Consider the following 15,462-nt stretch of genomic DNA (forward strand, 5'->3'; position numbering starts at 1 on the left):
TTTATAGTACAATATCGATAATATCTTTAATTCAGATTTACTGTAAATGTATATATTTTTTCAGAGAATTATAACAAATAAACCTGCTTTAGATGAGTATCCTGATCTTGAACGGCTATGCAAACTAAAAGATAGATGTATTACTTTAATCATGTATAAATGTTATTTCTATATAATAATGTAAAAAAAATAAAAGAATAATAATATTCATTGTTATTATAAATATAATTAGCAAGGAAATTTGTGTAATTATATAAGGATAAGATTATATAATGTAATAACTATGATATGTAGTACATGCTCAAATGAGCATGCCATGCAAGCAATAATAATTTTACTGCTGAAATGAAAGAAACAGTCCCTTTAAATAAATCACCCGGTTATCCTAAATTATCAATTTTTTCATTTGAAGGTATTCTAAATGATAAAGAGATTTTTTATTGAGATTTGATAAAACTATTTTTAATAACTATTGTGATAATTATATATTATCATTTCAAAAAGTAAAAAAACCTAAGAGATAAATATGATTAAATAGTACATATAGCTGAAATTATAGTAGAAGCAATTCAATGTGGAAAAGATAGATGTTTTTCCAAAATTTTTGCAAAAATTATAAAATATCAAAAAGGTAAAAATTGAAAATTAATTCAATTAAAATTTAAATATTTCATTTAGAAATTAATTGTATAAAAGCTTATTCCATTAATACTTGATGATAGAGCAACAAAAAAAAATGTGAATATATGAATATTTGGAATTAATATGTCCACCAGGTATACAAATTAGCAATACATGCAAGCAACTGACTTCTATGACACTGTTGAATATATTTGAATTATCTTTCTTTTCTTATTTGTAGGATTATTTGCTTCAGTATGTTATTACTTACTAAGAAAATGAATGTTTCTTATAAATTTGAGACCATCATTCTCTTATAAAATTTTTAACATGTGTATGAGTGATCCTACTAAAATATTTATATTATAGTATGTAATATATATTACAAATATATATTACATACTATAATAAAAATATATAAATAAAAAATATATAATAAAATATACAATAAAAAATATATAATAAAAATATATTATATAATATATATATATTACAAATTATAAAAGTTAAATATTCACAGTAATTATTTCTTTTACCGATTAAATAATTTATGAAATGAATTTCCACATTTTATGAATTCTATACAAAGAAAAAGCTTTATTATAGCATTTGATATGAAATATAAAAATATAAAAAATCAAGTAATATTTAAATTACTCTACAAAGACGTTATATAAATATTTTTTAAAGTATTTTTATTATCTCTGAATACAATTTTTATATGCTAAAAAATTAATTCGTATTTATTTATTTCAATTCATATAATAATTAATACGTGTACAAATAGCAAACTGTGGTATCAAGTTGATTAGACTAAAATCCTGTCTTTTATATGATAATTATCATGCTGAAATATTTTTAGAAAATCTTCATGATGACAAGAATTTTATGAAAAATAATATACATATATCTTTTTTTTTATGCCTATGATTACTTATAAATTATATTCATTCATTGTTAGAAATAAATTGTTTCTTTCAAATCATGCTTTGTTATTTCTAATATACTTTATTATTTCTAATTTATTTATTTTGACATAATTTTATTTTATATAAACATTTTATTGTACTTTCATACTACTAACTTTTTGAAAAAATTATTTATTTGTTTATTTTTTACATTTATAGGATATTATTCAAACATTTAAAAAAATCTCTGTATGATATCAATTATCTCTTGTCTCAGGTTCCTCATCATATGCAGCCATAACTTTTTCCATAATTTCCCAGAGTTTATCTCTTGTTAAATCTTTACAAAATACCTGTAATATTAAATCATTATTGTTTATTATTGTAAAATTAATACTAGTAATTTAAAAGAGAATTTTTTTTAACACTTACATTAAACCATGGTTGTTGATCACATTCATCCATTAAAGGAACAACTACACCATAAATTTGTAAAGCAAGATTGATACATGCTATTGCTATTAAATGTGGTGGATAATCAAGTATAGCAGGAGAATGATGAAAATCTTGTAATAGTGCCATACTAGTTTTGGCTACTGGGTATTTTGACCATTCTTCTTCTCCAAACCAAGCTTGCAAAGATCTCAAATAGTGCAACATGTACTTTGAAGAATAAAAATATAAAATGAAATAATTGTAAAAGAATGATATGATTCATTGTTATTTTTCAAACTTACCATATAATTTAAATTAAAATTTTAAAAAATATTAATTCATAAATACTTAATAAAAGAAAAAGTAATATGATTAGTTAAAAGTACTAACTTTGTGTGGATGCACTGGGCTTACTTGAAACTTCAACATACGCATGATGAGAAGTTCAGCTTGCACAATAGCATCTCTCATACTCCAATATTGCTCTCCTAATTCCAGTGGTTGCGAACCTCTATGAAGTGTGCTATATGATACATTCATCACATCTCTTATTTTTAAATTATCATCCTTAGCTTTTCCTGCCAGATATAAACAAGTAGCTGCTATTAACTAAAAAAAATATAATTTTATTAGCAAATAAGTACAATCATGATATTATTATATATTTTCTGTTTATTTCTTACTTCTATATCCTAATTAATTAATTAAATAACTTACATAATTATCATATCCTTGAGCAGTAGCTTCTTTCATAAATCTATGATATAAAGTTGCTGCTGTGGCAATTGTTAGAAAATGAGCCTCTAATTTTAAACCTATAAACAGATTTCCTTTAGAATATTTTAAAAAATATAATATACTAAACTTATAATATATAAACTTACCACATTCGAAGATAAATCTTGATACTGTGAAACTGTCATTGGCTTTAGTATAATCGATTGTAATACTTTTCTGTAATGTATTCCTTTTCTCTCGTTGCATTGCTAATACATCTATTACATCTTTCATCTTTGAACTGCACATTTAATATACATATTAAAAATAAGTATTCGCAATAAATAAGTAATTCTCAAAAAAATTTATTAAGTAAAATATCAAATTTTGTAGAATTTATATTAGATTTTTTATTTATTGACGACAAATACATCAACATAAAAGTTAATATGGATAATGGATAATCTAACTATGACGCGACTGATGAATGCCGGATCGTTTCTAACCCATAATATTAGTTTTGTTATATATATTCTGCAGAAAGGTTTGCTGTCTCCTAACCTGTTTTAAATTGCTTTATATGAAATAATAATCAGTATTACTATATCGGATGAGTATAGTGACAGCCAAACAAGTGATTTAACATCGATATTTGCGCGTTGATAAAGTTTATAGATTACTTTACTACAAACATAAAAAATAAATACATACCTTAAAGTTTCAGTACTCGTTGGTTCCGTAGGATTCATTTTAGTAGCACAATAATTACTCGTAGGATAAAATGACTAAATTAATTATAGATTATATTTAATGTGTTTATCTTCTTAATAGAAAATAATCATAACATAATCATAACTACTCCGTTATAAAACTTTCATTAATAATATAATTAGACAAGAAAGGCTTGCATTGATTACATTTGGTTACTAGTTTTGATTACTAGCACTAGTAATATAAAATCATAGTTTGAACATATCATTGATTGGACAATTTCTGCGCATGATTACAATAACCAATCATTTTTTACCTCTTCAAAATAAAATTATCTAAATCGATATTAATTACATAATTTGTAGTCAACGTAAAAAAAAAATAATATCAAAAGTATTTCCAAAAAAGGATGTTAAAGATATATGGTTTAATTTTTCTTTGTTAAATACGATAGCTCTATGAAAAAATTAATAATATAGTACCTTTAATAACAAAGACATAAAAAAAAATGTTTTTTTGCAAATTTGTATTCAAGTATAGAAAGATATCTCAATAAACCTCGAATTAAATTAAACTACAAAAGATAAAAGAATATCTTAACAACTTTAAAATTACTGTAAGTTCATTATATTAATCTTGATTTGTACTATGTTAGATCACCTCATTATATATATTATAAAGTATAAAACAAAGATAATTTTAAATGGCATGTGTAAAATCAATTAAGAAGTATATATTATATTAATTTCTTAAAAATTAGTTTTTTTAATCGTTTATATTAAAGATGTATAAAATCTAAGATTTGGGTCTGGTAAAGAAATTATAACAGAAGTAGCTCTTCATAAACATATAATATATCTTTCTTGTTCCGAGCTAAAAGAACACAGATAATGAAATAATATTTACCTAGTTAAAGACGACTCAATGTAGTCTGTATTATCACTATTAAAAAATTGTATTGTTTCATATGTATTATTTTTACTCAGCATTCCATTATAAATTAATATATCATCCACCAATATCTGATGAAGATAAATAAATTTATCATTATATTTTTGACAAAAATATTTTATAACATGATACTTTGTGTTTTGTACAAATTTGATTCATCTATAATCTTTCTTATAGCTTAATGTTTACTTACTGCAAATTCTTTTATTCTTCTTGATTTAGTTTTTCCATAATTCCATAATTTTATGGCATTTACAGTCGTAGGATAAGAAAATATAATATAAATACGATTTGTCTAGATGATGAGTCAAGATATGATAAGATTAATGTAATTATCAACAATTTTGTGTTATTGATGTCTTATCTAACAATTTTTAGATTTAGATATAAATAATATGTAATAAATATTACTTACTTCACCAGGCAAAATTGGTGCAAGCCATGAATGTTGACCATCATTATTATCATTCACACCATCTATTAATTTATCTGGTGTTCTTATATCATTATCAATTCCTTCTAGTATATTTATACTTTCTGGATAAGCTGCTATATCTGAGGAATATATATCAATATTGTCCAATAAAACAATGACAAATATGTTATATATATATATATATACTCACTATCTCTGTTTAATTTGATTTGATGACCATTGATACCAACAAATTCAATGCCATTGAGACCCACATAATAAGAATCACCCCAACTTGAAAATATTATTATTTGATACACAAAACCCTGTGGCATTAAGGGTACTTCATAATCTTTATTAAATAGAATAATTTCTGTAATATACCAATTAATAAAATAATTATTTTAATAGATACTATATATAAAATTACTTAGTTATGTAAAATTTTATGGTATTACTTTCTTGGGACAGAGTTAAAGTTCCATTAAATTCTTTTGATAATATTAATTCATTGTCCAAATGACAAGTAAAACTTATTTCTTGTACAAAATTATAATGACAATTTCCTGGAGCTCTTCTCAATAAGAAGCTATCACAGTCTTCTTCAAATATTGATTTTCCATCCAATTTAATAAATAAACGTTTCACCTACATTTAATAATTGTTATATATCAAATGCTTGTAGTCATTAACTGTGTTAATTGTTTTATTTCATTATATGAAAAAGCTTACACCACAATATGACAACTCCAGAGAAGCATTATAATTCCAGAATCTCATACCAGTAATACATACTTCTTTGTCGAATGTAATTGTTATAATAATTTCTTCATTTTCATTTATATAATCTATTAACAACATATGATCTTTATCAGTTGTTATATTGTATCCATCAATCAATTTTAAAAGATTTATATTATGTAAGTTGCATTTTAAGTTAGCATGAGTTGTTGACAAAATTAAATTTTGGTTTCCAATGAATTCTATTCCATTAAGACCTACATATAATTATATAATGTTAATATGATTATTACCTATTAATTACAATATGAATTATTCACCTACTATTCCAGCAGCACCCCAATTTGAAAGAATAATCAATTGAATTTCTTTACAAACAAGGGATAATGTATTATATTCACTATCACTAGATACAGTTGAATGATTTCCAACTGAACAATCATTTTTACGCCTTCCAAATGTTATCTACAATAAAATAGACTGCACAACATATTCATAATTCACATATAATAATTCAATATTATTTACATTTAAATTAGTCGTTACTGTTGCTGGTCTATCTTTCTCCTTTTCTGCATAATTAAGCATATTGTTATTAATAATTGTAAACATTTCATCATTTGTTGATATCATTTCTAAAATATTTTCATCAATGGTAAACAGAATAGTCTGTAAATACAGATATTTCATAAAAATAATTTATAACATATCAATAGATGTATGTATATTGAAATATGTTACATCTCCGAAAGAATTAAAAGTGTCTTGTAAGTTTCCAGATGCTCTAGCAATTTCTCCATAAAAAATAAGTGTATCATCCAATGTAATTGTGATATCCTTAACACCTCTATATGAGTGTATTCTAGATTTATTATAATTCTAAAAATAAAAAGACAGTAATGAAAAATTCATAAAATTAATTATACTATTTAATAAAACTTACCCATATTCTAATCATAGCAATTGTTACAATATCCTGAAAAATCATGTGAATGTAATGATGATTTCCTTCTGTAAATGGAATAAGCCATAAATTAGCATCATCTCTTGTTCTATTTACTCCATTAATAAGATTATTGATAACACGAAGATTATTATGTTCTGGTAATTGATTTATATTTGATGAGTTTTCTGATATCTATACAAAATTATGTATACGTGGTATTAAATATAAATAATAAGTCATATGTAATAGATATATATATTCTATCAAATCTTTGCATTAATAACAAATTGTTTACTTTATTTATGAATACAAGTTGACCTGTATCTGAAAAAATCTCAATTCCGTTAAGACCTACATAATGTTTATCTCCCCAAGTACTAAGAATATTAATGATTAATATTTTACCATAAGGAAGTTCCGGTATAATAAAATTTCTGCTACTATCTATGACAGAACAACATAATACCATATTTTAGTCCACATTACTTATATTTAATATCAATTTATACACTGACCTGATCTATAATCTTGACAATAAACAAGTTAAAAGATCACTAAGAGTTTCATGAAGTTCAAACTGTGAGTTATATACCATGATAAAAAATATAAAAATTAAACTATAGGACTTTTTCATATCTGAGTTTATTTAAGATGTCAATAGTGCACACTATTACATATAAATTAATTTTTTTGCAATTACCTACCTTGAATTGTATGATTTTGTTGAATATTAGATTTATAATTATGCAAACTTTTATTTGTGGATTTTTCTTTTGAACTATTACTACTCTTCTGGCCAATTTCTATTGAAGAAATAAATTTATTATGATTTTTTCTTGTTAGTTCACTATTGTTTGCATCAGCATGATATATTAAATTTGGTACTGTTTTTATTCCATTTGTAACAGTTTCTTCTTTTGGTGTTAAACCAGGTAAATAATCTAATCTTCTCTTTATGATTCCTATTATAATTAAAAAGAAATTAATTATTTCATGATTTCTAAATAATTACAAGTAATAATTTCACACGGACATACTATCAAAATATGTAATTTTAATATTTAAAATACTACATGAACATATCACATGGCAAATTATTTTTAAGATCTTGTTTTCTAATGACATTATTTTTATGTTTAGAATAAGTTTCATATTTTTGTTGTTGTGTTAACAGTTCATTGTCCATTTTATATCCTTTATTTAATATACCTGACTGAAAATAGTCATGATTTCGCTTCTCAAAATCATCAAAAGTTCGTAGTTCACAGTTATATTTCTCATTGTTTTTAAATCTCATAGATTTTGTATTGTTATAGACTTTCTCTATTCTTCTTTTCTCCATATATTCATCAAGTGCACTAAAATCTCTTTTAATAGGATTTTGATCAGCAGAAAGAACATGAGTTGAAGTATTCTTGATATTTATCTTCTCATGATTGGAAGTATTAGAGAGAGATTTACTAGTGCATGATTGTAATAAAATGTCACCATCAATATCTTTTATCTTGTTTAATGTAAAAAATGGTTTGCAAGACTGCCCATATCTTGATTGTTTATTAAAAGATTAAAAAATTATTTTTATACATACTAAAAAATGTTATACTAAGTTTAAATAGAACTTACAAATTATCAATTTCTTCCTTTAAAGAAGATATTTCATCTTCTAAAAGAGTTTGTTCAAATGGATGCTCTTCGTGAATTGAATGTTTTTCTATTTGCAATGTTTTATAATGATCAATTATATTTAATTTTTTTACATTCCTATTAAATTAAATAGTTTCAATAAAATATTTATATATCATATGTTAAAAATGTATGCTTTGTTTTATAACATTGAATAAAATATAAACTATTAAATACACACTCATTCATTTCTATCAACCATGATGGTAACTGTTTTAATATATTAGTAGATAAAACTGTATTGTTTTTTGTAATATTACTTTCACTTTGATCCATTTTCTACAAAATGTATCGCCTTGTATTAAAATAAATCATTTATTTGAAAATTGATATTAAAATTTCATTTGATCCAGTTCATAATTTTTCACTGTATTTTTAATTCCATGAAATAGATCATATACATTATTTTATACACATAATACCAAAAAAGCAAAATAAACAACGTTATAAATGTTATATATCATAATAAACAGTAATATAGATAATTGTATATATAATTTGTATTATTCTAGATTGTATTGTATGTATCATATTAGTTTTGATTATGAATGGAATAATATATATATTGGCTAGTTGTATAAAAAAAATTCTCATCTATCATAGTCTTTATCATCAATTTGTTTGATATTGTTACTATAGTTACTGTGAAGTATCATTGACCTCAAACAATAGATGGCTCTTACATTAGATTTATACATATGTATTTGTAAATGTAGTTTTGTTTATTATTATTTTTGTAAAGAAATAAATACTAGTTTATTCAATTTTATATACCATAATAAAACACATTATTTGTATTTTACAATATTTTTATTTCACATAATTACCATTTTATCAATATAAAATCATATTAATAACAACAATATTATACATTTTACATATTCGTACTTACATATTTGGTTAACTGCAAATTATATGCAGTTAAAGTATGTAATAAATGATTTAATATTCAATTAGTAATTGTTTTGTACTCTTCTTCTTGTAATAATATAATATTATCACCACATGTTTAGACATTGTTTTTTTCATTATTTTACAATGTTAATATACCTATTATGTACATAAATATGTATAAATATGCATATTTTGTTAATTATATAAATAAAATTTGTATTAAAATATGGTAATTATGATAACATACAATTAATTTATATGATAAAGAATTTATATAATAAACAAAATTTTAATAGGCTATATATAATCTTGTATTCGTGTATATAAGTTTACAGTAATGCTCTACAGCATTGTAAAGTTATTTACTGAACAAATTTAGTATTAAGAAAATGACAAGATTCATTTTGGCACATTAGATAGTGAAAAAGGAATCATACTTAAGAAAAATTATATTGTTACTAATAGTTGTTACTATTTATCAGCAATTATATAAATTTGCATATTGTTTATTCTATTTTTAAAATAATGCATTTAAAAACATATCTCTAACTCTTTATGTTATATAAACTTGATATTATTATAAAAAAATTTTTTTCTATATAATTATATATATTAAATAATATTAACCATAAATATATGAAAATTACAATCATCATTATGTATATTTTATATTAGATAAAACAATGTCAGCAAATAAATTAGAAATACATTCTCAATATTTTGTAAATTATAAATTATATAAATCATACTTATTTTTCATCATTCATATTTCCAATACTCTGTTACTACAACTTTAGTCTTATATTTACATTCTTCATATTTTTGGCTGTAGTAATTTATAATAAAAATCCTTTATAGTGATAGAAAGATCGAAATTCTAAATAGTCTACTTATTCACAACAAATTTTTCTATAAAAACTTTGTTTGTATGGAAGATTGGAACCAAATACAGTCTTTACTGAGTTTTCATTGAAAATCTTAATTTCTTTTTTGCAAAACTATAAATATATGGCAAAAATATTATATGTAAATCTAAATTTCTAAATGAGATTGTACTATATGGGGTAATGATGGCACACTTGGTAGATCAATTGTGACTGTTGAACTTATTGCAGGAAATACATGATTTAAAATTGCATAATAATGAAATCCAGCAGCAGCAGCTACAAAAAGATGCCAAATTGCATGTGCACAAGGTATTCTACCATCTGATTTAAAAAATATTAAGCCCAGAATATAAATAAATCCTCCTGTTTTTAATTCAGCAATGTTGTAATAATCATTCTGCAAAAATTAAACAATTTTATAATTAAATGAAAATAGTAAAATGAAAACATATATTAAATCACCAGCATTTCATTATTTCATATCATGCATTGTAAAAAACTTCGATATATGTAATATTATTATATTTCAATTCTAACTTACAACATTAATAATTGCTACACTTGGACCAATACCTATGACCAAATACATAATAGTTTCAAGCATTTTATAGCGCTCATGAAAAATTTGTTGATAAAGAATTCCCAACATTGCCATGATCCAAACGGCATATCTCATTGTAAAAAGTAGTTTATCACCTGGGAAATGATCTACATTTAACCATGGAAAGTAACTAGCAGCTATAAAGATATAAATCATAGCACGGTCACAGCGATGTAATGCGTCTTTTAATTGTCTGAAATATAAACCACAATAAGATATAATTATATGATAATTCTCTATAATTGAGAAAATATACTAACATAAAAAATATAATTCATTACTACCTGTTATGATTACAGTAATGGACACTGTGGAAAAATGTGGATACCACAAAAACAAGAATCAATGAAGTACCATAAACGCACGCAGAAACAAACTGAGTCCATGTTATAGAACGTCGAAAAAGCTCTAAACTGCCAATTATAGAAGGGACAATCCAAATTCCATGGGTGGCCACATTAGCCACATGTTCTATGGAAGTAGGATTATATGCCTGATTTGTACATGCCCGTGAATTCATCCATTTTATCCTATAATAAATCAAATTTCATTTTTATGCATTATATAGTTACATAACTAAAAGTATGGCTTGGAGATTATTGTGTAATGAAACAGATCAATGTTCTTACATAAGACAAAAGAAGATCATTGAATGTTACATCATAAGACTTTTAGAATTACACTTAAAGAGTATAGCAAAGTTACTTGTTCAAATCACATTTTAATATTCCTATTAACAAAATAATTATAGCATAACTTGAAAGATCATACAACCACATGGTGTGTGTGCGTGTCATATGTATTTATTTCCAAAATATTAAGAAAGTTTATTATAAACATTCATATTCTGTGGTCATATATCTTTCATAAAAAAAATATAGTACATACTTATTATCTATGTTTTAAAGGAAAATATCTCCATACTCTCCAACATGCTGATGAACCTTTATTGTTGTATGCTCAAATATCTTAGATTTTTGTTTCTGCAGTATTGATGTTCTATCTATCTATAAGTATTGTATTTGCACTCCATTTAGTTACTTCAAATTACCCTATACATGCATATGTTAATATTACTAAATAAAAAATAGAGAAAAATAAGCAAATAAGAATAAGAAAAATAAAGAATATTTATTTATAAAGTAGAAATAATGCATTGTGAAGTACTTACGTTAGTAGTTTGGGTAACTATTAAGTTAATTATTAGTAAAAGATAGCTTATTTGAAATTATATTCTCATATGATACATAACATGCTATATTTAAAAGCTAATATAAAATAATATATGAAATTATCTTATTTACAGTACTATATAGATATAATATTTATGTGATATTCAATGATTCAGTTTAAATATTACTTTTCTCATAGTTAACGAAATATATTAAAGAAAAATATTATTAATTTATTACTGATAGCAATCAATAGTGATTTCTTAAAATAAATACAAATTTAATTCAATAATATTAGATAAAGTTTTTATGCATTATAAAAGGATCAATACCATTTATGTATTATAAACCAATTAGTAATACATAAAAAAGGAATAATCAAAAATATTTACCATTTATTACTTATTATTGTTTGTTTATTTATAAATATCTATATTGTACATTTTCTATATAGTAATACAATTTTTCTAATATAAAATACAATATTTTATAAATACAGATATAAATTTTTATTTATGAATATAACTATTTTAATTTTTGAACAGAATACCACTTGCCAAAGAATTTTTAATTTATTAATGAAAATACCACCAACACTAAAGAAAATAAAATAAAGAACGATAGAGACAAACAGAAATAAAAGAAAGAGCAGAAAAAAAGAAATAGAAAAAGAGAAAGAGAGAAAGCAAAATAATTACAATACACAATCAAGAATTCTAAAAAATTAAACCCCTATTTAATAATCTACTTCTTACTCTTTTATACGATGTAATCGAAGAAGATTTTTTATAGGTTCTGCGACAAGCTGATGGAGGTAGGATTCATCCATGATGTTGCACTTTACTCGACACGTTTAACTCGTTTAAATATGGGTACAAAGAGTATCAATAAAGTTACTGCTACTAAATATATATCTCCTGTTTCATATTGCCTTTTGTCTTATATTATTTATTTAATTTATTTTAAAAATGATATATTGATTTATAAGTTAAACCTACTAACAAAAATAAGCAGCAGCGCGCTGAGCTATCGCCGAGCTACTAACGTAATCAATTGCTGTCCAGCTGTTATACTGTTTGGCGAGAGAATGAAACAGAGAAAGATAGTGAAAAAAAGTAAATGTGTGTTAGAAAAATGTACTAGGTACATATGTATTTCTTTTCGCGACAATCTCAGGTTGACACGACCGCAAAGAACTGAAGCCTGATACCTATAAGAAGTATATAAATAATAACTTAATGATCTTTTCGTTTCATAATCGTATATCTACAAAAATCACTTGTAAAAATGGACATTTGACAAGTTAATATATATATATGTATATATATATGTATATATATGTATATATATATATATATATACATATATATATATGTATATCATTAGTCGATTTGCGTCTCCTGTTGGTATTTTCTTTTGAATGGCTTTTTTTCGATCATACATAACATTTAAGAAAATTCATCAGTACGTATGTGTATTATGAACTTATAAATATACAATTTCTTAAGCATTATTTAGATGACCATGAAAATATATCCTGTCAATGAATATAAAAAACATTTGAATAACTTTAAATGAGCATTTTACGCGCGAAATATGAACAGAAATTTGAAAAATATGTGAGGGCATAAATGTTCAATATATATAAGCAGTACACAATTGTCGAGTGAAAGTCACTCAAGATTTGTATAATGAACAGATTAATGAGTTAATCTGTTCATAAAAAAGTATAATGTAAAATAACATAACACAAATCTATAAAAATTGTTATTTATTAAGAATAATGCTTCAATATCATTTGTACTCGTATATATCTTACTACTTTTTAACAATTCATTCTACTTCGATAAAGTTATCAGCTTAGACATGACCAATTGACGTTCACAATATAATTAATCCTACTCGATCACGTGCTCTATTCTGAATGAGGATTTCCTCACGAGATGCGAACATACAGTGTATAAATTTTATGAATAGAAGTACATAAGAGAAGACTAAAGATATTTATTATTTGATTAATGGTTACAAAGAATGGTTATAACGAATGAAAGGATCTGGTTTTTTATGCAATGTTATTAATTGAATGACCTTGAGAAAATATATGAGTATTATTACATGCAATGAAAATATAATCATAGCACATTTCAAATATGCTTCATTTATGCACATTTATAATATATATAAAAATGTGTTAATAATATTTGAAAATATGTAATAATGTATATTCTACGTTTTTAATTTAATATTATGCAATACATTATGTTGAAATAGTTTATATTGAAATAGTTTAAAATGTATAAAGTAATTAAACAAAATAATATCTCGATCACTATTATCGATTAAATTGAAATCACACAGGATATAGTGGCGTATCTTCACTAACGAGTGTAGTTCACATTAAGGTTGTTCACCATCTCTGGTTTTATAATGGTATATCTCAACATAGAATATAGGTGTAATTCTTGATCAATTTTAATAAACAAAGTCTTATTTTAAATATGAAATTTTAGATGAGTAGTCGTTTCAAATTTTAAATCTTTTTTATACATATACCATTTTCGAAAAAAGCTTTCTTTGGTATAATTTTTTTCACAAAAAATGAAACTTTCTACAAAATTCGAAAAAATCAATTCTTCATTTAAACCTTTATCTTTAAAATGAGAGTTTGTTCATTAAAGTCGTTCAAGAATTATGCTTCATTTACTCAAGAATTATTGATGTAAACGTTGTTTTCAAAATTTTTCATGAAAAATAAGTTGTATATAGTGGCGCCGCTTGAAATCTGCGGTGAAAGAGACAAAGTTTCTATTCCCATACTGATTTTATTCCTATACTGATATAAACACTTAAGTGATGTGTGTTTTATTTCCGTAAACTAGCTGATTGCCACCATACGTTATTTGTGTATGTAAACTAAACTTGGATTTTTTAATCCATTCTAAATACAAGGAAATGTGTTTGTAATACTCATACAGAGAAATAATGGCGACTCACTCGGTAATTTTGTCGTTTATTTTGCCGAAAATAATAATAAATAATATTCTATCGTTCCCGTATAGAACTAGTCTAGTTTATATTATTTCTATTACTAATAATAGATAATATAACAATATAATAATAAGAATAATAATAAGTAGAAGAAAAAATATATACTTAAATATTGTGTACATCGAATACATCATAAATTATATATGATGATGATGATTTATAAAAAAAGAAAAAACACATAAAAGCACAAGATACAATATCAATCTATATTTGCTAGTGTCTCATAAAAACCTATCTCCCCTTTTGGGTGCATTCCATGGCTCACTTCGCATAATGGTTTTTTACGCAGTTCTCAACAAATCGTATTCTCGATAATTTGGAGATATACATAACCACCGATAAGTATATCTAATACTAATGAAGTATGATACAAATGCGAAACACTTATTTTCGTCTGTATCGTTTCTTCTTGTCCTGCTTTATAATCATATCACCAGTTCATAATACTTGCGTTTATTTTTATTCTATTTTTATTTATATTGATTTTATTTTGGTTCTTGTTGATTTTATGAAACTATTAATTTGTATGAAATTCTGTTCGATATGAAAAAAATGAGTACTTAGTAGTCATCTATATTGACATCACTGTTTTTGAAATAGATAAATGTAACAAAAGTTTTCCAAACGATTCTAAAGAAGAAATCGCAGTCGGACTTACTTTATTTCGGGAACTTGTAAAAACTCAAAGATCAGCAAAAGGATCTTAGCAAATACTTGTTTAAGTTTAAATAC

The 15,462-nt window shown here is 23.8% G+C and overlaps 3 protein-coding genes across 7 annotated transcripts; all 3 read right to left on the reverse strand.

The window, feature by feature from the left end:
- Nucleotides 1-1,705: 1,705 nt before the first annotated feature.
- Nucleotides 1,706-3,583, reverse strand: LOC124950896 (cyclin-Q). 2 transcript variants are annotated; one of them, XM_047498402.1, is made up of 6 exons: nt 3,393-3,583; nt 2,849-2,982; nt 2,682-2,779; nt 2,355-2,573; nt 1,962-2,192; nt 1,706-1,882 (listed from the first exon to the last, which is right to left on the reverse strand). In XM_047498402.1, the coding sequence occupies exons 1-6, from the start codon at nt 3,428-3,430 to the stop codon at nt 1,787-1,789; spliced, it is 816 nt and encodes a 271-aa protein (XP_047354358.1). In that variant the 5' UTR covers nt 3,431-3,583; the 3' UTR covers nt 1,706-1,786. The 2 variants fall into 2 exon arrangements, with proteins under 2 accessions (XP_047354358.1, XP_047354449.1); XM_047498493.1 differs by lacking the exon at nt 3,393-3,583 and adding an exon at nt 3,243-3,360.
- A 453-nt stretch (nt 3,584-4,036) lies between these two features.
- LOC124947941 (katanin-interacting protein-like) lies at nt 4,037-9,659 on the reverse strand. The gene is made up of 15 exons (XM_047490827.1): nt 8,310-9,659; nt 8,069-8,206; nt 7,518-7,989; nt 7,150-7,450; nt 6,741-6,889; nt 6,443-6,637; nt 6,241-6,378; nt 6,028-6,168; nt 5,820-5,964; nt 5,491-5,756; nt 5,217-5,406; nt 4,970-5,131; nt 4,759-4,898; nt 4,537-4,638; nt 4,037-4,414 (listed from the first exon to the last, which is right to left on the reverse strand). The coding sequence occupies exons 1-15, from the start codon at nt 8,402-8,404 to the stop codon at nt 4,295-4,297; spliced, it is 2,754 nt and encodes a 917-aa protein (XP_047346783.1). The 5' UTR covers nt 8,405-9,659; the 3' UTR covers nt 4,037-4,294.
- Nucleotides 9,660-9,796: 137 nt separating this feature from the next.
- LOC124950749 (monocyte to macrophage differentiation factor 2) lies at nt 9,797-12,940 on the reverse strand. Of its 4 annotated transcripts, none has more exons than XM_047498182.1 (5): nt 12,438-12,940; nt 11,399-11,517; nt 10,795-11,040; nt 10,451-10,703; nt 9,797-10,306 (listed from the first exon to the last, which is right to left on the reverse strand). In XM_047498182.1, the coding sequence occupies exons 3-5, from the start codon at nt 11,028-11,030 to the stop codon at nt 10,055-10,057; spliced, it is 741 nt and encodes a 246-aa protein (XP_047354138.1). In that variant the 5' UTR covers nt 11,031-11,040; nt 11,399-11,517; nt 12,438-12,940; the 3' UTR covers nt 9,797-10,054. The 4 variants fall into 4 exon arrangements, with proteins under 4 accessions (XP_047354138.1, XP_047354054.1, XP_047354227.1 ...); XM_047498098.1 differs by lacking the exon at nt 12,438-12,940 and adding an exon at nt 11,140-11,240 and having other exon boundaries at nt 11,399-11,414; XM_047498271.1 differs by lacking the exon at nt 11,399-11,517 and having other exon boundaries at nt 12,685-12,940.
- Between the last annotated feature and the right edge of the window lie 2,522 nt (nt 12,941-15,462).

This window comes from Vespa velutina, chromosome 1 (genome assembly GCF_912470025.1).
Source record: "Vespa velutina chromosome 1, iVesVel2.1, whole genome shotgun sequence".
NCBI lineage: Eukaryota > Metazoa > Arthropoda > Insecta > Hymenoptera > Vespidae > Vespa > Vespa velutina.